The sequence below is a fragment of the Cherax quadricarinatus genome, unplaced genomic scaffold, assembly GCF_038502225.1.
Source record: "Cherax quadricarinatus isolate ZL_2023a unplaced genomic scaffold, ASM3850222v1 Contig18, whole genome shotgun sequence".
Classification (NCBI taxonomy): domain Eukaryota; kingdom Metazoa; phylum Arthropoda; class Malacostraca; order Decapoda; family Parastacidae; genus Cherax; species Cherax quadricarinatus.
Window position 1 is genome coordinate 28,973 of NW_027195044.1, and position 23,528 is coordinate 52,500.

Below are 23,528 nucleotides of genomic sequence, written 5' to 3' on the forward strand. Positions count from 1 at the left end.
CTTCAAGCCACTTTGCACAGATTTCCTTAATCTTTGAAGTAGGCAACTTCTTCAATTTCTCTCTCCCCTCCTCCGAACCAGTTTCCTCAGAAGTGGCCTCTTGCTGTTGAAGATGATCTAGCAGCTCATCAGTGGTTAGTTCTTCATTGTCCTCCTCCACCAACTCTTCCACATCCTCCCCACTAACCTCCAACCCCAAGGACTTCCCCAATGCCACAATTGATTCCTCAATTGGCATACGCTTCTCAGGGTTAGCCTCAAATCCTTCAAAATCCCTTTGGTCTACACATTCTGGCCACAGTTTCTTCCAAGCATTGTACAAGGTCCTCATAGTCACTCCATCCCAAGCCTTACCTATAAGGTTTACACAATTGAGGATATTAAAGTGATCTCTCCAAAACTCTTTTAGAGTCAATTGAGTTTCTGAGGTCACGACAAAGCACCTTTCAAACAGAGCTTTTGTGTACAGTTTTTTGAAGTTTGCAATGACCTGCTGGTCCATGGGTTGCAGGAGAGGAGTGGTATTAGGAGGCAAAAACTTCACCTTAATGACGCTCATGTCCCCACAAAGTCGCTCTGCCAAGTCTGTAGGATGACCGTGGGCATCGTCTAACACCAGGAGGCACTTAAGGTCTAATTTCTTTTCAATTAGGTAATTTTTCACATTGGGGGCAAATGCATGGTGTAACCAGTCATAGAAAAAGTCCCTAGTGACCCATGCCTTACTGTTTGCCCTCCACAGCACACACAAATTAGCCTTGAGGATATTTTTTTGCCTGAATGCTCTGGGAGTTTCAGAGTGATACGCTAATAAAGGCTTCACTTTGCAATCACCACTAGCATTGGCATGGGCCGCGGGGGCGTTGACCCCCGAAACTCTCTCCAGGTAAACTCCAGGTAAACTAAAAATGCTGTAATAATACGAAATGTTCCGATTGTATGCTTGGATGTTACCGCGGAGGCTGGCTTGTAAACAATGCCACCAGCAGAACAAGTGAGGCTGGCTCAGGTCGCACATAGACGTGTCTCGGACGAATCGCGTTGAGCGAGTTTTTTAGCGCTAGGCGAGGCAAAATTTTAGCGATAAAATGTATTGCTAGGCGGATTTAATGTTATGTGATGCCAATGTTAGGCGGGGGTCCACTGTACTTGGGAAGAGAAGAGTCCCAGATTTGCTGGGGAGTCAGATATTTCTTACCGCTAGGCATGATCAACAAGGACTACTGAAATGGCATTCCCACAATGCACCACTGGCTCCCCGATTTTTTTATATGGTGCACACTGACCATGGAGACCCATTCTCTCATATGTGGACCTACCAGCTTTCTCCTGCTTGATTTGAAGCCGCTAGAATTTATGCGTATTATTACATCAAACACAGTGGCTCGTAAGACGTATATATATGACCGAAACAGTCAAAGGGTTAATATTAAGTCTTTATAAGTTTCTCAGCTGCTCAAATGAACAGGTGGTGACTAGTGTTCATTAGCAGTGCCATAAGAGGATTAGTACCAGACTACTAGTATAGTACTGTACAAGAAGTTAAAAATATGAAAAGTGCTCTACAACCATACCAACAAAGCTATACAGTTAGTGTTAGAAGCATTTGTTGAGTGAACTGCTTAAATTCTTTCTTATTACTGTACTGTATTCAAAACTGTAGTAATGGTGACTGAGAATTTTACAACAATTTTCAGAGCATTTGAAAAATATAATAAAATATTATCTTTATGCAGCCTCTCCTCACTTAGCGATATACTCATTTACCGATGATTTGGACTTACGAAAGGATCTCTGACCAGTACATTTACCTAAATAATGTATATTAGAGCTGATTTCCTCTATTAGGTATATTACAATATACAGTACACTAATGAATAAACATTTAACCTATTCATTGTCAAGACCCCTGCTCACAAACTTGCTCTCAGTGTCAATTTCAATAAAAAGAAAAAAAAATTTTCTTATGAAATGATAGAGAATCTTTTCCCAATGGTAATGACACCAAAAGTATGAAATTTGATGGAAAACTCATGGAATTATGCTCTTGTGAAGTTTGCAGCCTCTGCGGTATTTAAGCATTGCCAATTTTGCCCACTTTGAGCCCTATTTTTGGCCAATTCCATTATTTCAGTCAACCAAATTCATAGCTATTTTGCTAGAACTCCATTTATTCTATCGAGAGAGTACAAGAAACCACCCATTTACTGATTTCAACTACCCAATAAAGTGATCAAAAATTGGTAATTTGGCCAATTTCATACACAATTCAAGTAAGGCCAATTTCAAAATAGGGGCCAAAATAAACAATGCAGACGTTCCTAACACTAAAATAACATTTTCTCTGTTCATTAGTCACGTCTCCAGGCCCCTCTTATATTATGCTTGCTTTCCATTTCGAATTTTTATTCACATAAAAAATAGAAGATTTACTGTTATGCAGACTACTGCATTGTTGTAAAAATGGTATAAATAATATTAGTGCATTTGTGAAAGCATATTAGACCCACCAGTTGATGGTATTCGACGTGTGGTGTGATTTGTTTACTCTTGAACATCAGCAAAAATAAAACATTTCTGCTACTTTGAGCTCAATTTCAAGGTACTTTTATTCCAAAAACCATTCAAAATCATCTCTATGTCTATAATATATCTTCCATTCTATCAAATGAGATGAAGAAAATGAGAATACAACTATAAATTCCATACGAAAATACACCACAAAGTTGGTGTTTTAAAGAAAAAACACGGAGTTTTTTTTCTCATTATGCACTGTGTGCTGCAGGATTGTTTTATACTGCTTACACTGACCACTCAGACACATTCTCTCATATGTAGGCATACCAGCTTTCTCCCGCAAGACTGGAAGCTGCTAGAATTTTGACACATTACAGCACCAACACTGGCTTGCAAGCCGTAATATTAAAGCACTGACAGTGAAAGGGTTAAAAATATACTAAAAAATTTTATAAATGGTGCAAAGGTGACATTAAAGCAATATCAAAGATGGCTGACACAAACTCACTACCATTATAGTATGCTCCTCATTTAGCAATGAATTCATTTACCAACAAGGTCTTAGGAATGGAACTCAGTTGTTAAGTGAGGAGAGGCTGTATTTGTAATCAAAATTTATTCACACTGTACAGTGGAACCTCAAATATCGAACTTTCTTCGGTCCAGAAGTCTGTTCGAGTGCCTTTACCGAATGAATTTATTCCCATCAGGAATAATGTAAATTAGATTAGTCCATTTCAGACCCTTAAAAATACACTTATAAAAGCACTTAAAAAATACACTTACATAATTGGTTGTGTTGGGAGCAGTTCGATTTTTGAGGTTCCACTGTACAGTGGACCCCTGGTTAACGATATTTTTTCACTCCAGAAGTATGTTCAGGTGCCAGTACTGACCGAATTTGTTCCCATAAGAAATATTGTGAAGTAAATTAGTCCATTTCAGACCCCCAAACATACATGTACAAACGCACTTACATAAATACACTTACATAATTGGTCGCATTCGGAGGTAATCGTTATGCGGGGGTCCACTGTATTTGATTTTTACTTGAAGCTGTGTATTTTTATTTTAGTTGTATTTGTGCAACTGGAAATTCTCACCACTATGGGTACATCATTGCTATGGCATGAGAAATTATATAGACTAGATAGTGGCATGTAATGAATGAGTTTAATTGGTGTTACCTTTAAACCATAATCAGCTGTCAGGTAGTTGCTATCCTCAAGAGGTCCTACCCCAACTTTCAGTATTGCCTTATCTTCTAAAAATTCCTGAAAATTAATACAAAAAATCAAAAGCATTTACATACCAATGGATAGTGTGTACACAAAGATGTACCTATATACAGGTACATATATGCAAAGAGAAATGAGTGGATTTTAAATTTCAACCTATGAGCTGCCAATTCACAGAAACTGTAAAAAAAAAAGTACAGGTCTAAAAAATTGATAATGCATTCTGCTAAGTTTATGAGGGGCCTTATAAGAAAACTTACAACATCAATATGAGCAGTGAAAGAGGGAGTACAGCAAGGTTTATGATGAAGCTCACAGAAAATTTTTAATGTAAGGTAGGCTTTAACAAGTAATTATTGGTAGTAGGATTATGACTGGTAAGGAAGATTATTGCCATGGATAGTAGAGGAGTTTGAGGTATTGTGCAGCAGAAAAGAATAAGCAACAAACTCAATGAAAAAAGAAAAAGGCATGAAAGTGATTTGAGCTATGAAATTAAGTTGCCATACCTAACTTACAGATGCAGAAGATATCTACACATTCCCACAAACAGACAAAGCAATAAAGAATCAATTCATTCACCAACCCAGATTTTGGCTGTGGTGGCATTTATTTTCTTCTGCTGCACAATGCCTCTCTTTAGAGCATATTCTATTATTGTTCTACCTGCCTTCAAATTCAAGTTTTCTTCAAAAAGGACTCCTCAAATTGAATGTCACATACTGATATGAACTCTTCAAATGTTGAAGTTTTTCAACACCTCATTTTATTACATATATTATGGCTAAACAACACCACTAACAGCAGGATATACAAATACTTAAAATAACCTAAGGCAATGGAAAAATGACTTAAACAAGACAACTACAGAAACAACTATGCACTATCCGCACAACAAAAAGATGCCATCAAAAAATGGAACCTCGGTTTTCGTGATTAATACGTTCGAATCACATGAAAACTGAAGCAATATTTCCCATAAGAAATAATGTAAATCCAATTAATCTGTTCCAGACACCCAAAAATATTAACAAAAAATACATTTTATTGGAAATAACTCTAGTTTTACACACAAACTAGGACATATGAAAACCGAGGTTCCACTGAGTGCATTTCACTTGTCCAATTTAAGGTTTCAATATTGCCATAAAAAAAAAGTTTGTGAAAAAAATAGGAATGCAAAATATTTTTAAGAAATGTAGACTGGAGTTTAATATGACTGACTTGCTAAAAATTATCATTAAAAACAAAATAAAAAGAATCACTGAAAGCCAAAACTAGTCCAAGAAATTGATATTGTGACAGACAGATGCTTACTTTGAGACTAAGAGGAAGGCTTGATTTCATGTGGGACAGCCGCACTAGGACGCACAAGCCAGAGCAGGAGGCCAGCTGGAGGAGTGCCACAGGATGGCGGCGACTGCGCACCTGCACCCACTCACAGTCAAAGCCCACAACACCCTCTTGTTGAGCTTCCCTTAGACAGAACATACAAAGAGAGGAATATGATGAGATTCACATTTATGATTAAACACTAAATTTAATGAAGAGCCTGTACTTATAGTACAGTACAATATTAGTTAATCTTTCCATCATCAACTTATGTTGAATGAAGTGATACATTCAACACACAATGATAAAGTTTAACCTATATTATTAACCCTTTGACTGTTTACGCCGTATAAATACGTCTTACGAGCCACTGTTTCTTACGTATATATACTCAATAATTCTAGCAGCTTCAAATCAAGCGGGAGAAAGCTGGTAGGCCCACATGTAAGAGAAAGGGTCTGTGTGGTCAGTGTGCACCACATAAAAAAATCCTGCAGCACACAGTTCGTAATGAGAAAAAAAAAACTCTGATCGTTTTTTTGGATTAAAGCGCTGACTTTGAGGTGTATTTTCGTATAGTATTTATCATTGTATTCGCATTTTCATGGTCTTAGGTGATAAAATGGAAAACATATTACAGAAATATAGATGATTTTCATTACTTTGATGATGAAAACGACCTTGAAACTGAGCTCAAAGTAGGGGAAATGTTCGATTTTTACCAATGTTCAGGAGTAAACAAATCACACCACATGTCCAGTACACGTCAACTGGGGAGTCTAGTATTCTTTCACTAGTGCACTGATATTATTTATACCATTTTTACAATAATGCAGTTGTCTGCATAACAGTAAATTTTGTATTTTTTTGTATGAATGAAAAATCAAAATAGAAAGCAATAATAATATAAGAGGGGCCTAGAGATGTGACTAATGAACAGAGGATATGTTACTTTAGTGCCAAGAATGTCTACCTTGTTTATTCTGGACCCTATTTTGAAATTGGCACCTTTTTTAACCCTTTCAGGGTCTGTCCCGTAGATCTACGGCTTCACATTGAGTGTCCAAACCGTAGATCTACGCCAAAATTCTAGCGCCATCAAATTCAGTGCGAAAGCACTCATAGGCCTACATGTTAGAGAACGGGTCTGCGTGGTGGGTGTGCGCCATAAACAAAAAATCTAGGTGCCCGCATAGCATTGTGGGAACGCCGGCTCAGTTACCCTTGTTCAACATGCCTCGTCGCAAGTCAGCTCTCACTCCCCGGAAAATTGGGACTCTCCTCTTCCTACCTGATAGTTCTGACACTGATGGAAGTGGAAATGAAGACGAATTCTACGGCTTTGATAAGTTAGTGACCGAAAAGAATGACCAGGATATCGATAATAGTGCAGAAAACCCTGACAATCCTCAACCTTCTGCCTCTGGTGTGGGCACTCGTGACTCATGGTCGGTTGTTCCTCAACGCAAGAGAAAACTAATATTTTCGCGTGGCCAGGCCTCTGACTTCAGTAATGATGATGATAGTGATGTGGATTGTGATTTTATTGTGCTCGGCGATCATTCGAGTAGTGATAATGAGGAATCATATTCACCAGTGAAGCGTCGGTATGTTCGCCGCCGCATGTGCTCGGGTAGTGTACCCTATGCTGTGCCCAAGGGACAGAGTACATCCCAGAGTACATCCCGGAGTACATCCCGGAGTACATCCCGTGGCCCTACACCAGTTTTAGGTAGTGATAGTGAAGATGATGTGGCTACACTTGGCATGGATAGACCACAGGCATCAGTGGATGGTGTTAGTGGTGATGGTAGTGGCACCGCCATGCATGACTCACCAGCCCAGGGTGGGACCCACGCTGCTGACTCGTCAGTTCAAGGACAAAGCTGAGCGTCAGCCACCAGCCCACCTCAACCACAACCACCCACACAACCAGCCTATGATGTCTAGTATCCACCAGCAAACCGTATGTGGGATTGGCAGCAAAATCCCAATTTTGTTCCCAAGCCTCACCACTTTGATGATTCTCAAAGTGGAATTCTACCTACTTGTCCCCTTGGAACCACGGCCAATGAACTGGAATTCTTTGAATTATTCTTTGACCAGCCATTGATGGAAACTATTATCAGGGAAAGTAATAAGTATTTTGAGTACACCATGGCAAATACGATCATATCACCACAGTCAAGACTACACAGGTGGAAAGAGACGACTGTTGCAGAAATGTATTTGTTTTTTGCAACAATAATGCTTATGCCTCATGTCTATAAGCATAATATAAAAGCATACTGGTCCACAGATCAGCTAATTTCTACCCCGGTCTTCAGTGAAATCATACCAGTGAACAGGTTTATCTTACTCTTACGTATGTTGCACTTCTCTGACAAAACCAGGCCTGACATAAGTGACAGGTTATACAAGGTCAGAAATGTTTTCATGTATCTCAAACAAAAGTTCAGCATATACTTTTATCCATTCAAGAATCTTGCAATTGACGAGTCTATGATTTTGTTCAAAGGTAGACTGTCATTCAAGCAGTATATACCGAGCAAGAGGAAACGCTTTGGTATAAAACTGTTTGTACTCTGTGATTGTGGCAGTGGCCTGGTGTTGGATATTGTTGTATACACGGGTAGTAAAACATTGAAAGATACCAAGATGTTATTGGGTATCTCAGGTGACGTAGTGAGAAACATGATGGCACCTTATCTTGGTAAGGGGCATACATTATATACCGATAACTGGTACACAAGCCCATTACTCAGTGATTTCATGCGAGTGAACAAGACAGATGTGTGTGTGGCACAGTGCATTCTAATCGTAAACATATGCCCGGGCTCAACGCAGGTGCTCGTGGTGATGACGTGCAGGTGTTTACTGCCAGTGACATCATGGCATTACGGTGGCATGACAAACGAGATGTCACATTGTTGACAACCATTCACCGTAATGAAATGCAAGACAGTGGCAAAGTTGATCGAGTGACTAATAAACGTATTCGAAAACCAGTGACAGTCATTGTGATAGTCTACAAGCCTCCGGATGCAACATCCCAGCAATTCCAGGAACAGCTGTTAAAAATTGACCACTGTCTGGAAAACCTTCCAGCTCCTGCACCCAACATCTTGCTCCTGGGGGATTTCAACTTAAGGCACCTAAAATGGAGGAATATAGCAAATAATATTGTTGCAGTAATAACACCAGGAGGCAGCTCTGATGAAAACTCACACTCACGCGAGCTTTTAAATCTCTGCACAAAATTCAATTTAAACCAGCAAATAATAGAGCCTACTAGACTGGAGAATACACTAGACCTCATCTTCACTAACAATGATGATCTGATAAGAAATATCACCATATCAAAAACAATATACTCAGATCACAACATAATTGAGGTTCAGTCATGTATGCGCGGAGCCCCAGACCGACATAAGGAGATTAGTCACGAGGGAGCATTCACCAAATTCAACTTCAATAACAAAAACATAAAGTGGGACCAAGTAAACCAAGTCCTAACCGATATAAGCTGGGAAGATATACTAAGCAACACAGACCCCAACTTATGCCTAGAACAGATTAACTCGGTAGCACTCGATGTATGCACAAGGCTTATTCCTCTAAGAAAAAGGAGGAGTAGATGTAAAACAGAAAGAGACAGGCGCTCCCTTTACAGGCGACGGAAAAGAATAACAGAGCGGCTAAAAGAGGTCAATATATCTGAAATGCGTAGGGAGACACTGGTCAGAGAAATAGCAAGCATCGAGCTTAAGCTAAAAGAATCCTTTAGGAGTCAGGAATCGCGGGAAGAACTAAAAGCCATAAATGAAATCGAAAGAAACCCAAAGTATTTCTTCTCCTATGCCAAATCAAAATCGAGAACAACGTCCAGTATTGGGCCCCTACTTAAACAAGATGGGTCCTACACAGATGACAACAAGGAAATGAGTGAGCTACTCAAGTCCCAATATGACTCAGTTTTTAGCAAGCCGCTAACCAGACTGAGAGTCGAAGATCAAAATGAATTTTTTATGAGAGAGCCACAAAATTTGATTAACACAAGCCTATCCGATGTTATCCTGATGCCAAATGACTTCGAACAGGCGATAAATGACATGCCCATGCACTCTGCCCCAGGGCCAGACTCATGGAACTCTGTGTTCATCAAGAACTGCAAGAAGCCCCTATCACGAGCCTTTTCCATCCTATGGAGAGGGAGCATGGACACGGGGGTCGTCCCACAGTTACTAAAAACAACAGACATAGCCCCACTCCACAAAGGGGGCAGTAAAGCAACAGCAAAGAACTACAGACCAATAGCACTAACATCCCATATCATAAAAATCTTTGAAAGGGTCCTAAGAAGCAAGATCACCACGCATCTAGAAACCCATCAGTTACACAACCCAGGGCAACATGGGTTTAGAACAGGTCGCTCCTGTCTGTCTCAACTATTGGACCACTACGACAAGGTCCTAAATGCACTAGAAGACAAAAAGAATGCAGATGTAATATATACAGACTTTGCAAAAGCCTTCGACAAGTGTGACCATGGCGTAATAGCGCACAAAATGCGTGCTAAAGGAATAACAGGAAAAGTCGGTCGATGGATCTATAATTTCCTCACTAACAGAACACAGAGAGTAGTCGTCAACAGAGTAAAGTCCGAGGCAGCTACGGTGAAAAGCTCTGTTCCACAAGGCACAGTACTCGCTCCCATCTTGTTCCTCATCCTTATATCCAACATAGACAAGGATGTCAGCCACAGCACCGTGTCTTCCTTTGCAGATGACACCCGAATCTGCATGACAGTGTCTTCCATTGCAGACACTGCAAAGCTCCAGGCAGACATCAACCAAATCTTTCAGTGGGCTGCAGAAAACAATATGAAGTTCAACGATGAGAAATTTCAATTACTCAGATATGGTAAACATGAGGAAATTAAATCTTCATCAGAGTACAAAACAAATTCTGGCCACAAAATAGAGCGAAACACCAACATCAAAGACCTGGGAGTGATCATGTCGGAGGATCTCACCTTCAAGGACCATAACATTGTATCAATCGCATCTGCTAGAAAAATGACAGGATGGATAATGAGAACCTTCAAAACTAGGGAGGCCAAGCCCATGATGACACTCTTCAGGTCACTTGTTCTATCTAGGCTGGAATATTGCTGCACACTAACAGCACCTTTCAAGGCAGGTGAAATTGCCGACCTAGAAAATGTACAGAGAACTTTCACGGCGCGCATAACGGAGATAAAACACCTCAATTATTGGGAGCGCTTGAGGTTCCTAAACCTGTATTCCCTGGAACGCAGGAGGGAGAGATACATGATTATATACACCTGGAAAATCCTAGAGGGACTAGTACCGAACTTGCACACGAAAATCACTCACTACGAAAGCAAAAGACTTGGCAGACGATGCACCATCCCCCCAATGAAAAGCAGGGGTGTCACTAGCACGTTAAGAGACCATACAATAAGTGTCAGGGGCCCGAGACTGTTCAACTGCCTCCCAGCACACATAAGGGGGATTACCAACAGACCCCTGGCAGTCTTCAAGCTGGCACTGGACAAGCACCTAAAGTCAGTTCCGGATCAGCCGGGCTGTGGCTCGTATGTTGGTTTGCGTGCAGCCAGCAGCAACAGCCTGGTTGATCAGGCTCTGATCCACCAGGAGGCCTGGTCTCAGACCGGGCCGCGGGGGCGTTGACCCCCGGAACTCTCTCCAGGCTTGAGGTAACGTACGGTAACATACACAAAACATGCGCTTGGTTGACAAATGTGACATGCAGATTGGTTTTGTTGACTGTGTTCGTAAGAGTTACAAGTGGTACATGAAACTTTTCTTCCATCTCATGGACATTTCAATGCTCAATTCATATAATATGTACCAAATAAAGACTGGCAACAGACCACCCTATGGTGAATTTTGTTTGTCTGTTGTCAGACAACTCATAATGAAGTACCAGGTAAGAACACCTGCTATACAGCAAGGTCCTCGAATTACTCAGGATATACCCAAGCGTTTGAGGAGGGAAGGTGATAATTTCATAATACAGCTTCCTTCAACTCAGAAGAAATTTGCTCAGAAGAGATGCATCGTCTGTGCACAAACAAAACGACGGCAACAAAGACGCAAAGACACTCGGTTTATGTGTGAGGAATGTAAGGTGCCTCTGTGCATGGTGCCTTGTTTCAAGGAGTTCCACAAGCTCCAGCAGTTCTAAAACCATGTCCAGTGATTGTAAATATGTAAATATATGATAGAACATTAGTATTATACAAGATTTGTGCATGTTTATTGTAATAAACAACAGTGGTAAACAATAATATGATAATAGCTTCAGTGTGGTTATTGTGTTCAATACAGTAAGTTTATATATATACATTATATACAGTATTGGTATCTAAGGCCCCAAATGTTAGTAGGAATAGAAAAAAATTGGAAAAGAAAAGAAAAAACTATAAAAACCGCAAAATAATGTAATGCGCGTATGTGGAATTCGTCGATGTTGCCGCCACCACATCATTTTTGACAAACTTCTTGGCACTGTCTTTCGGTAAGTACTGATCAGAATTTTTTTTTGTCTTATTACCTTCACAAAAATATGCTCTTTAATTCTGTAAGAAAAAATTATTTTTTTTTTTTTTCAAAATTTCTTGGACACTGGAGCACCACTTCAGATTTTGGCCTTGGACCCTGAAGGGGTTAAAGAAACGTTTTGCCACACAGTGACTTCATCAGTCCAACACAAAGCAGAAAGGTGTAAGGAGAGGAAGAGTATGAGGTAATCAGTTCCACAGCCTGGAGTTGACGTGGTCAATCCATCAATCTAAAAGAGTGATGGACTGACCACATCGACTCCAGGCAGAGGGACTGATTACCTCAACCTGTCGGTGTTAAACCACTTATCACAACTCCTCCCTTCCACAACCCTACTCCAAGCACATCCTTACCCATTGCAAACCCCTACCTTTGCACACTCATATGGGATTAGCATTTAAAATGAATATTTCTCGTTGGTTATTATTCCAAAGTTCTTCTAAATATCATCTCTGATACCCTAAGTACACATCTTACAAATCAAGGAAACAAATCTGTACATTGTTACCTGTCACTCTCTTTGTTTAAATGCAATGAGTATATGAATCTTGTATCCATAATTTTGGTAGTCGCACTTTCTGCAGTCATTTATTGAAAAACCAATTCAGAACCCTTAGTATCACACTGAGAAGTCCCATTACTTCACTAATTTTTCTGTTTTATGGATTTTATTTATTCGTTGATATCTGTCTTCAGCTTTCCTGTGCTATTCCTTATCTCAAAATGAATATCTTTTTTTCAGTTCTTTCTCTTTCTCAGAGACAATTTTGTTGAATCCATTCATTTCTCATTCTATTATCAGGTTCTTTATGGTAATTGTTGATCAGTCTCTCTTACGATCTGTCATTCTGCAACTGTCGTTCCATTTTTTTTATTTTGTGTATTCGTTTCTAGGTTTTCTGGCTAACTATTATCTGCTGACCTCAGATTCAATAAATATTCGTTGCTCTGAAATGTTTTGTCATTTATTAGTCATTTTCTCCACTATCTCATTTGTTGTCTAGAGCACAGTAGTCACCTCTCCCGTATTTTTCCTCTCTTCCCATATTCTTTTTTTAGATTTACTTCGCACAATGTGCGTGGGTGTGAGAGGTAGGAGGTTATGTCAGTATGTACGAGAAAACTTAATATTCAGCTAGCTGGTTCGTGGCCGGTGCTCGTAAAACACAGCTAGAGTCAGGCGCTAGATCTGTAATGTACATTTAGTGAGGACGTGACCCGCTTCAGCTGATTTCCTACGAACACATTGGGTGTGTGATTATTGTATTGTGATGTGATTCTTTTCCATCCTCTTTGTCTGCTTCATATACTTGTCATAGGGGGTGTGTATCCTCTAATTTCTCTTACTACATCAGTTTCTCCCTCCTTCTCTCTAGCAAACTTCCCGAACACTTGAAGTTGTGGCGTTGTACTGCCTTCTAACTTCTTACACACATTTGGTGATGTGCAGTGCCTTTCACTTCCTCACTATCTCACCCTTCCTCACACTCGGTATTACCCATCTTTATGTTTCTCTTTAATATTCTTTAGTTTCTTGGATTTACCCATCTCTTCCCACATTCTTCAACATTTTCTGTCGTTATTCTTTCCCGTTAACACCACCATGACTTTCTCAAATGTCAACATCAAAACCATAACCAAAACAAACAGTGACTTTCTATCCCTCCCTCTGAAACTTTTTGAATAATGTGTCTTAAATTTATTTCTGAATTCATACTTGCGTTAGTGGATAAATGATTTATTGTTTGCTGTCTCTCATCCATACCTGGAGTTTACCTGGAGAGAGTTCCGGGGGTCAACGCCCCCGCGGCCCGGTCTGTGACCAGGCCTCCTGGTGGAATCAGAGCCTGATCAACCAGGCTGTTGCTGCTGGCTGCACGCAAACCAACGTACGAGCCACAGCCCGGCTGATCCGGAACTGACTTTAGGTGCTTGTCCAGTGCCAGCTTGAAGACTGCCAGGGGTCTGTTGGTAATCCCCCTTATGTGTGCTGGGAGGCAGTTGAACAGTCTCGGGCCCCTGACACTTATTGTATGGTCTCTTAACGTGCTAGTGACACCCCTGCTTTTCATTGGGGGGATGGTGCATCGTCTGCCAAGTCTTTTGCTTTCGTAGTGAGTGATTTTTGTGTGCAAGTTCGGTACTAGTCCCTCTAGGATTTTCCAGGTGTATATAATCATGTATCTCTCCCTCCTGCGTTCCAGGGAATACAGGTTTAGGAACCTCAAGCGCTCCCAATAATTGAGGTGTTTTATCTCCGTTATGCGCGCTGTGAAAGTTCTCTGTACATTTTCTAGGTCGGCAATTTCACCTGCCTTGAAAGGTGCTGTTAGTGTGCAGCAATATTCCAACCTAGATAGAACAAGTGACCTGAAGAGTGTCATCATGGGCTTGGCCTCCCTAGTTTTGAAGGTTCTCATTATCCATCCTGTCATTTTTCTAGCAGATGCGATTGATACAATGTTATGGTCCTTGAAGGTGAGATCCTCCGACATGATCACTCCCAGGTCTTTGACGTTGGTGTTTCGTTCTATTTTGTGGCCAGAATTTGTTTTGTACTCTCATGAAGATTTAATTTCCTCATGTTTACCATATCTGAGTAATTGAAATTTCTCATCGTTGAACTTCATATTGTTTTCTGCAGCCCACTGAAAGATTTGGTTGATGTCCGCCTGGAGCTTTGCAGTGTCTGCAATGGAAGACACTGTCATGCAGATTCGGGTGTCATCTGCAAAGGAAGACACGGTGCTGTGGCTGACATCCTTGTCTATGTCGGATATGAGGATGAGGAACAAGATGGGAGCGAGTACTGTGCCTTGTGGAACAGAGCTTTTCACCGTAGCTGCCTTGGACTTTACTCTGTTGACGACTACTCTCTGTGTTCTGTTAGTGAGGAAATTATAGATCCATCGACCGACTTTTCCTGTTATTCCTTTAGCACGCATTTTGTGTGCTATTACGCCATGGTCACACTTGTCGAAGGCTTTTGCAAAGTCTGTATATATTACATCTGCATTCTTTTTGTCTTCTAGTGCATTTAGGACCTTGTCGTAGTGATCCAATAGTTGAGACAGACAGGAGCGACCTGTTCTAAACCCATGTTGCCCTGGGTTGTGTAACTGATGGGTTTCTAGATGGGTGGTGATCTTGCTTCTTAGGACCCTTTCAAAGATTTTTATGATATGGGATGTTAGTGCTATTGGTCTGTAGTTCTTTGCTGTTGCTTTACTGCCCCCTTTGTGGAGTGGGGCTATGTCTGTTGTTTTTAGTAACTGTGGGACGACCCCCGTGTCCATGCTCCCTCTCCATAGGATGGAAAAGGCTCGTGATAGGGGCTTCTTGCAGTTCTTGATGAACACAGAGTTCCATGAGTCTGGCCCTGGGGCAGAGTGCAAGGGCATGTCATTTATTGCCTGTTCGAAGTCATTTGGCGTCAGGATAACATCGGATAGGCTTGTGTTAATCAAATTTTGTGGCTCTCTCATAAAAAATTCATTTTGATCTTCGACTCTCAGTCTGGTTAGCGGCTTGCTAAAAACTGAGTCATATTGGGACTTGACTAGCTCACTCATTTCCTTGCTGTCATCTGTGTAGGACCCATCTTGTTTAAGTAGGGGCCCAATACTGGACGTTGTTCTCGATTTTGATTTGGCATAGGAGAAGAAATACTTTGGGTTTCTTTCGATTTCATTTATGGCTTTTAGTTCTTCCCGCGATTCCTGACTCCTAAAGGATTCTTTTAGCTTAAGTTCGATGCTTGCTATTTCTCTGACCAGTGTCTCCCTACGCATTTCAGATATATTGACCTCTTTTAGCCGCTCTGTTATTCTTTTCCGTCGCCTGTAAAGGGAGCGCCTGTCTCTTTCTGTTTTACATCTACTCTTCCTTTTTCTTAGAGGAATAAGCCTTGTGCATACATCGAGTGCCACCGAGTTAATCTGTTCTAGGCATAAGTTGGGGTCTGTGTTGCTTAGTATATCTTCCCAGCTTATATCGGTTAGGACTTGGTTTACTTGGTCCCACTTTATGTTTTTGTTATTGAAGTTGAATTTGGTGAATGCTCCCTCGTGACTAATCTCATTATGTCGGTCTGGGGCTCCGCGCATACATGACTGAGCCTCAATTATGTTGTGATCTGAGTATATTGTTTTTGATATGGTGACATTTCTTATCAGATCATCATTGTTAGTGAAGATGAGGTCTAGTGTATTCTCCAGTCTAGTAGGCTCTATTATTTGCTGGTTTAAATTGAATTTTGTGCAGAGATTTAAAAGCTCGCGTGAGTGTGAGTTTTCATCAGAGCTGCCTCCTGGTGTTATTATTATTTTTTATTTTTATTATCACACCGGCCGATTCCCACCAAGGCAGGGTGGCCCGAAAAAGAAAAACTTTCACCATCATTCACTCCATCACTGTCTTGCCAGAAGGGTGCTTTACACTACAGTTTTTAAACTGCAACATTAACACCCCTCCTTCAGAGTGCAGGCACTGTACTTCCCATCTCCAGGACTCAAGTCCGGCCTGCCGGTTTCCCTGAATCCCTTCATAAATGTTACTTTGCTCACACTCCAACAGCACGTCAAGTATTAAAAACCATTTGTCTCCATTCACTCCTATCAAACACGCTCACGCATGCCTGCTGGAAGTCCAAGCCCCTCGCACACAAAACCTCCTTTACCCCCTCCCTCCAACCCTTCCTAGGCCGACCCCTACCCCGCCTTCCTTCCACTACAGACTGATACACTCTTGAAGTCATTCTATTTCGCTCCATTCTCTCTACATGTCCGAACCACCTCAACAACCCTTCCTCAGCCCTCTGGACAACAGTTTTGGTAATCCCGCACCTCCTCCTAACTTCCAAACTACGAATTCTCTGCATTATATTCACACCACACATTGCCCTCAGACATGACATCTCCACTGCCTCCAGCCTTCTCCTCGCTGCAACATTCATCACCCACGCTTCACACCCATATAAGAGCGTTGGTAAAACTATACTCTCATACATTCCCCTCTTTGCCTCCAAGGACAAAGTTCTCTGTCTCCACAGACTCCTAAGTGCACCACTCACTCTTTTTCCCTCATCAATTCTATGATTCACCTCATCTTTCATAGACCCATCCGCTGACACGTCCACTCCCAAATATCTGAATACGTTCACCTCCTCCATACTCTCTCCCTCCAATCTGATATTCAATCTTTCATCACCTAATCTTTTTGTTATCCTCATAACCTTACTCTTTCCTGTATTCACCTTTAATTTTCTTCTTTTGCACACCCTACCAAATTCATCCACCAATCTCTGCAACTTCTCTTCAGAATCTCCCAAGAGCACAGTGTCATCAGCAAAGAGCAGCTGTGACAACTCCCACTTTGTGTGTGATTCTTTATCTTTTAACTCCACGCCTCTTGCCAAGACCCTCGCATTTACTTCTCTTACAACCCCATCTATAAATATATTAAACAACCACGGTGACATCACACATCCTTGTCTAAGGCCTACTTTTACTGGGAAAAAATTTCCCTCTTTCCTACATACTCTAACTTGAGCCTCACTATCCTCGTAAAAACTCTTCACTGCTTTCAGTAACCTACCTCCTACACCATACACTTGCAACATCTGCCACATTGCCCCCCTATCCACCCTGTCATACGCCTTTTCCAAATCCATAAATGCCACAAAGACCTCTTTAGCCTTATCTAAATACTGTTCACTTATATGTTTCACTGTAAACACCTGGTCCACACACCCCCTACCTTTCCTAAAGCCTCCTTGTTCATCTGCTATCCTATTCTCCGTCTTACTCTTAATTCTTTCAATTATAACTCTACCATACACTTTACCAGGTACACTCAACAGACTTATCCCCCTATAATTTTTGCACTCTCTTTTATCCCCTTTGCCTTTATACAAAGGAACTATGCATGCTCTCTGCCAATCCCTAGGTACCTTACCCTCTTCCATACATTTATTAAATAATTGCACCAACCACTCCAAAACTATATCCCCACCTGCTTTTAACATTTCTATCTTTATCCCATCAATCCCGGCTGCCTTACCCCCTTTCATTTTACCTACTGCCTCACGAACTTCCCCCACACTCACAACTGGCTCTTCCTCACTCCTACAAGATGTTATTCCTCCTTGCCCTATACACGAAATCACAGCTTCCCTATCTTCATCAACATTTAACAATTCCTCAAAATATTCCTTCCATCTTCCCAATACCTCTAACTCTCCATTTAATAACTCTCCTCTCCTATTTTTAACTGACAAATCCATTTGTTCTCTAGGCTTTCTTAACTTGTTAATCTCACTCCAAAACTTTTTCTTATTTTCAACAAAATTTGTTGATAACATCTCACCCACTCTCTCATTTGCTCTCTTTTTACATTGCTTCACCACTCTCTTAACTTCTCTCTTTTTCTCCATATACTCTTCCCTCCTTGCATCACTTCTACTTTGTAAAAACTTCTCATATGCTAACTTTTTCTCCCTTACTACTCTCTTTACATCATCATTCCACCAATCGCTCCTCTTCCCTCCTGCACCCACTTTCCTGTAACCACAAACTTCTGCTGAACACTCTAACACTACATTTTTAAACCTACCCCATACCTCTTCGACCCCATTGCCTATGCTCTCATTAGCCCATCTATCCTCCAATAGCTGTTTATATCTTACCCTAACTGCCTCCTCTTTTAGTTTATAAACCTTCACCTCTCTCTTCCCTGATGCTTCTATTCTCCTTGTATCCCATCTACCTTTTACTCTCAGTGTAGCTACAACTAGAAAGTGATCTGATATATCTGTGGCCCCTCTATAAACATGTACATCCTGAAGTCTACTCAACAGTCTTTTATCTACCAATACATAATCCAACAAACTACTGTCATTTCGCCCTACATCATATCGTGTATACTAATTTATCCTCTTTTTCTTAAAATATGTATTACCTATAACTAAACCCCTTTCTATACAAAGTTCAATCAAAGGGCTCCCATTATCATTTACACCTGGCACCCCAAACTTACCTACCACACCCTCTCTAAAAGTTTCTCCTACTTTAGCATTCAAGTCCCCTACCACAATTACTCTCTCACTTGGTTCAAAGGCTCCTATACATTCACTTAACATCTCCCAAAATCTCTCTCTCTCCTCTGCATTCCTCTCTTCTCCAGGTGCATACACGCTTATTATGACCCACTTCTCGCATCCAACCTTTACTTTAATCCACATAATTCTTGAATTTACACATTCATATTCTCTTTTCTCCTTCCATAACTGATCATTTAACATTACTGCTACCCCTTCCTTTGCTCTAACTCTCTCAGATACTCCAGATTTAATCCCATTTATTTCCCCCCACTGAAACTCTCCTACCCCCTTCAGCTTTGTTTCGCTTAGGGCCAGGACATCCAACTTCTTTTCATTCATAACATCAGCAATCATCTGTTTCTTGTCATCCGCACTACATCCACGCACATTTAAGCAACCCAGTTTTATAAAGTTTTTCTTCTTCTCTTTTTTAGTAATTGTATACAGGAGAAGGGGTTACTAGCCCATTGCTCCCGGCATTTTAGTCGCCTCATACGACACGCATGGCTTACGGAGGAAAGATTCTTTTCCACTTGCTATATTCCTCCATTTTAGGTGCCTTAAGTTGAAATCCCCCAGGAGCAAGATGTTGGGTGTAGGAGCTGGAAGGTTTTCCAGACAGTGGTAAATTTTTAACAGCTGTTCCTGGAATTGCTGGGATGTTGCATCTGGAGGCTTGTAGACTGCCACAATGACTAGGTTTTGGTTCTCGACCTTTACTGCTAAAACTTCCACTACATCATTTGAGGCATTTAGCAGTTCTGTGCAAACAAGTGACTCTGCAATGTACATACCAAGAATAATATTTTCTGAAGGAGATTTTGTTTTGAGAAATAAAATATATTGTTAAGCCAGCAATGTCAAAGAAAATATTAAACTACATCTCAGAGGTAAAAACCATTTGTGTAATGCTGACTATCATTCATTACTGAATAATTCAGTCGCAGTGGGCAAAAAATCTTATTCGTTATTTAATGTTGGGTTATATAGTTCATTTCCATTGTGCAATTTCCCAGTGATTAGTTATATACCCCAAATATATCATTGGAGGAATTGAGACACTGCTCCTGATCCCTCCTGAGTGTGAGTGTACTCACCTAATTGTGGTTGCAGGGGTCGAGACTCAGCTCCTGGACCCGCCTCTTCACTGATCGCTACTAGATCATCTCCCTCTCTGCTTCCTGAGTTTTGCCATACCTCTTCTTAAAACTATGTATGGTTCCTGCCTCCACTACTTCACTTGCTAGGCTATTCCACTTCCTGACGACTCTATGACTGAAGAAACAGTTCCTAACGTCCCTGTGACTCGTCTGAGTCTTCAGCTTCCAATTGTGACCCCTTGTTTCTGTGTCCCCTCTCTGGAACATCCTGTCTCTGTCCACCTTGTCTATTCCCCGCAGTATCTTGTATGTCGTTATCATGTCTCCGCTGACCCTTCTGTCCTCCAGTGTCTTCAGACCGATTTCGCTCAACCTTTCCTTGTACGACATTCCCCTGAGCTCTGGAACTAGCCATGTTGCAAACCATTGTACTTTGTCTAACTTCTTGACGTGCTTACCAGGTGTGGGTTCCAGACTGGTGCTGCATACTCCAGTATGGGCCTAACATACACAGTGTACAGTGTCTTGAATGATTCCTTATTAAGGTATCGGAACGCTATTCTCAGGTTTGCCAGGCGCCCGTATGCTGCAGCAGTTATTTGGTTGATGTGTGCCTCCGGTGACGTGCTCGGTGTGTGTGTGTGTGTGTGTGTGTGTGTGTGTGTGTGTGTGTGTGCATGTGCATGTGTACTCACCTAATTGTGGTTGCAGGGGTCGAGACTCAGCTCCTGGCCCTGCCTCTTCACTGATCGCTACTGGGTCCTCTCTCTCTCTGCTTCCTGAGCTTTGTCATACCTCTTCTTAAAACTATGTATGGTTCCTGCCTCCACTACTTCACTTGCTAGGCTATTCCACTTGCTGACAACTCTATGACTGAAGAAATACTTCCTAACGTCCCTGTGACTCGTCTGAGTCTTCAGCTTCCAGTTGTGACCCCTTGTCCCTGTGTCCCCTCTCTGGAACATCCTATCTCTGTCCACCTTGTCTATTCCCCGCAGTATCTTGTATGTCGTTATCATGTCTCACCTGACCCTTCTGTCCTCCAGTGTCGTCAGTCCGATTTCCTTCAACCTTTCCTCGTACGACATTCCCCTGAGCTCTGGGACTAGCCTTGCTGCAAACCTTTGTACTTTCTCTAACTTCTTGACGTGCTTGACCAGGTGTGGGTTCCAGACTGGTGCTGCATACTCCAGTATGGGCCTAACATACACAGTGTACAGTGTCTTGAACGATTCCTTATTAAGGTATCGGAACGCTATTCTCAGGTTTGCCAGGCGCCCGTATGCTCTAGCGGTTATTTGGTTGATGTGTGCCTCCGGTGATGTGCTCGGTGTTATGGTCACCCCAAGGTCTTTCTCCCTGAGTGAGGTCTGTAGTCTTTGTCCACCTAGCCTATACTCTGTCTGCGGTCTTCTTTGCCCCTCCCCAATCTTCATGACTTTGCATTTGGCTGGATTGAATTCGAGAAGCCAGTTACTGGACCACATGTCCAGCCTGTCCAGGTCTCTTTGCAGTCCTGCCTCATCCTCGTCCGATTTAATTCTCATCAACTTCACGTCATCTGCGAACAGGGACACTTCAGAGTCTATTCCTTCCATCATATCGTTCACATATATCAAAAATAGCACTGGTCCTAGAACTGACCCCTGTGGGACCTTGGTCATAACAGGCGCCCACTGTGATACCTCTTCACGTACCATGACTCGTTGCTGCCTCCCTGTCAGGTATTCCCTTATCCATTGCAGTGCCCTCCCTTTTACATGCGCCTGATCCTCCAGCTTCTGCACTGATCTCTTGTGGGGAACTGTGTCAAAGGCCTTCCTGCAGTCTAGGAAAACGCAATCTACCCACCCCTCTCTCTCGTGTCTTACTTCTGTTACCTTGTCATAAAACTCCAGGAGGTTTGTGATACAAGATTTGCCTTCCATGAACCCATGCTGGTTTTCATTCATGATCTTGTTCCTTTCCAGGTGTTCGACCACTCTCCTCCTGATAATCTTCTCCATGACTTTGCACACAATACATGTCGGAGACACAGGTCTGTAGTTTAGTGAATCGTTTCTGTTTCCTTTCTTAAATATGGGGACTACATTAGCTGTCTTCCATTTCTCAGGTAGTTGCCCAGTTTCAAGGGATGTGTTGAAGATTGTGGTTAGAGGCACGCACAGCATCTCTGTTCCTTCTCTAAGGACCCATGGGGAGATGTCCGGTCCCATCGCCTTTGAGGTGTCAAGGTCACTTAAGAGCTTCTTCACCTCCTCAGTTGTTCGTATGTCATCCAACACTTGTTGGTATATTCCCTCTTGATGTTCCCTTCTGTGCTGTCTTCCCACAGCCCTTCCTGTCTCTACTGTAAAAACTTCCTTAAATCTCCTCACATACCTCCTGATCATTTCTTGTGAGTTCTCCACCTTCTGTCCTTAATCTGATCACCTGGTCTTTGACTGTTGTCTTCCTCCTGATGTGGCTATACAACAGTTTCGGGTCAGTCTTGATTCTCGGTGCTATGTCATTTTAATACTGTCGCTGGGCCTCCCTCTTTACCAGTGCGTACTCATTCCTGGCTCTGCGACTGATCTCCCTATTTTCGTGTGTTCTCTGCCTTCTGTACTTTTTCCATTCTCCATTGCACTTTGTTTTTGCCTCCTTACACCGTCGGGTAAACCAGGGGCTCATTCTGGTCTTCCCGTTGTTACTGTTGCCCTTGGGAATAAACCTTTCCACTGCCTCCTTGCATTTTGTTGTTACATATTCCATCATTTCATTTACTGGCTTTCCTGCCAGTTCTCTGTCCCACTGGACCTCCCGCAGGAAGTTCTTCAACCCTATGTAGTCCCCTCTTTTATAGTTAGGCTTTTCCCATTCAACTCCTGTTATTCTCTCCACTTGCAGCTCTACTATGTATTCAAAGCACAGAAACACGTGGTCGCTAGCTCCTAGGGGACTCTCATACTTGATGTCCTCAATGTCTGAGCTGCCCAGGGTGAACACAAGGTCCAATCTTGCTGGTTCATCCTCCCCTCTCACTCTGGTAGTGTCCTTAACATGTTGGTGCATGAGGTTTTCCAGCACCATGTCCAACATCCTGGCTCTCCATGTTTCGGGACCCCCATGTGGCTCCAGGTTTTCCCAGTCAATCTCCCTGTGGTTGAAATCCCCCATAACCAGCAACTTTGCTCTGCTGGAGTGAGCTCTTCTTGCCACCTCAGCAAGTGTGTCCACCATTGCTCTGTTGCTCTCTTCATATTCCTCTCTTGGCCTCCTGCAGTTCTGTGGTGGATTATACATCACTGCAATGACCACTTTGTGTTCCCCAGACTGAAGTGTACCTGCTATGTAGTCTCTTTCTCCCGTCTCATCTATGCCTTCCATTTTCTCGAATTTCCATCTGTTTTTTTACGAGCAGAGCAACCCCACCTCCCCCCCTGCCCCTTCTATCTTTCCTCATGATCTGGTATCCTGGTGGGAAGATTGCATCTGTTATTGTCTCCTTGAGTTTTGTTTCTGTAACTGCTATGATGTCTGGGGACTTCTCATTGATTCTTTCTTGCCATTCCTCATGTTTATTCGTTAATCCATCTGCATTTGTGTACCAAACCTTCAACTTCTGTTCTAATACTGTAACTGTGGT

The 23,528-nt window shown here is 42.0% G+C and overlaps 1 protein-coding gene across 1 annotated transcript in view; it reads right to left on the reverse strand.

The window, feature by feature from the left end:
- The window catches only part of LOC138851145 (exonuclease 3'-5' domain-containing protein 2-like), an 83,416-nt gene that overhangs the window by 14,942 nt on the left and 44,946 nt on the right, over positions 1–23,528 (reverse strand). Inside the window, exons 3-4 of the mRNA XM_070079796.1 lie at positions 5,073–5,232; positions 3,705–3,791 (exon numbers count right to left, since the gene is read on the reverse strand). Of these exons, the coding sequence (XP_069935897.1) occupies positions 3,705–3,791; positions 5,073–5,232 (247 nt within the window). The remainder of the gene's footprint in view (positions 1–3,704; positions 3,792–5,072; positions 5,233–23,528) is intronic.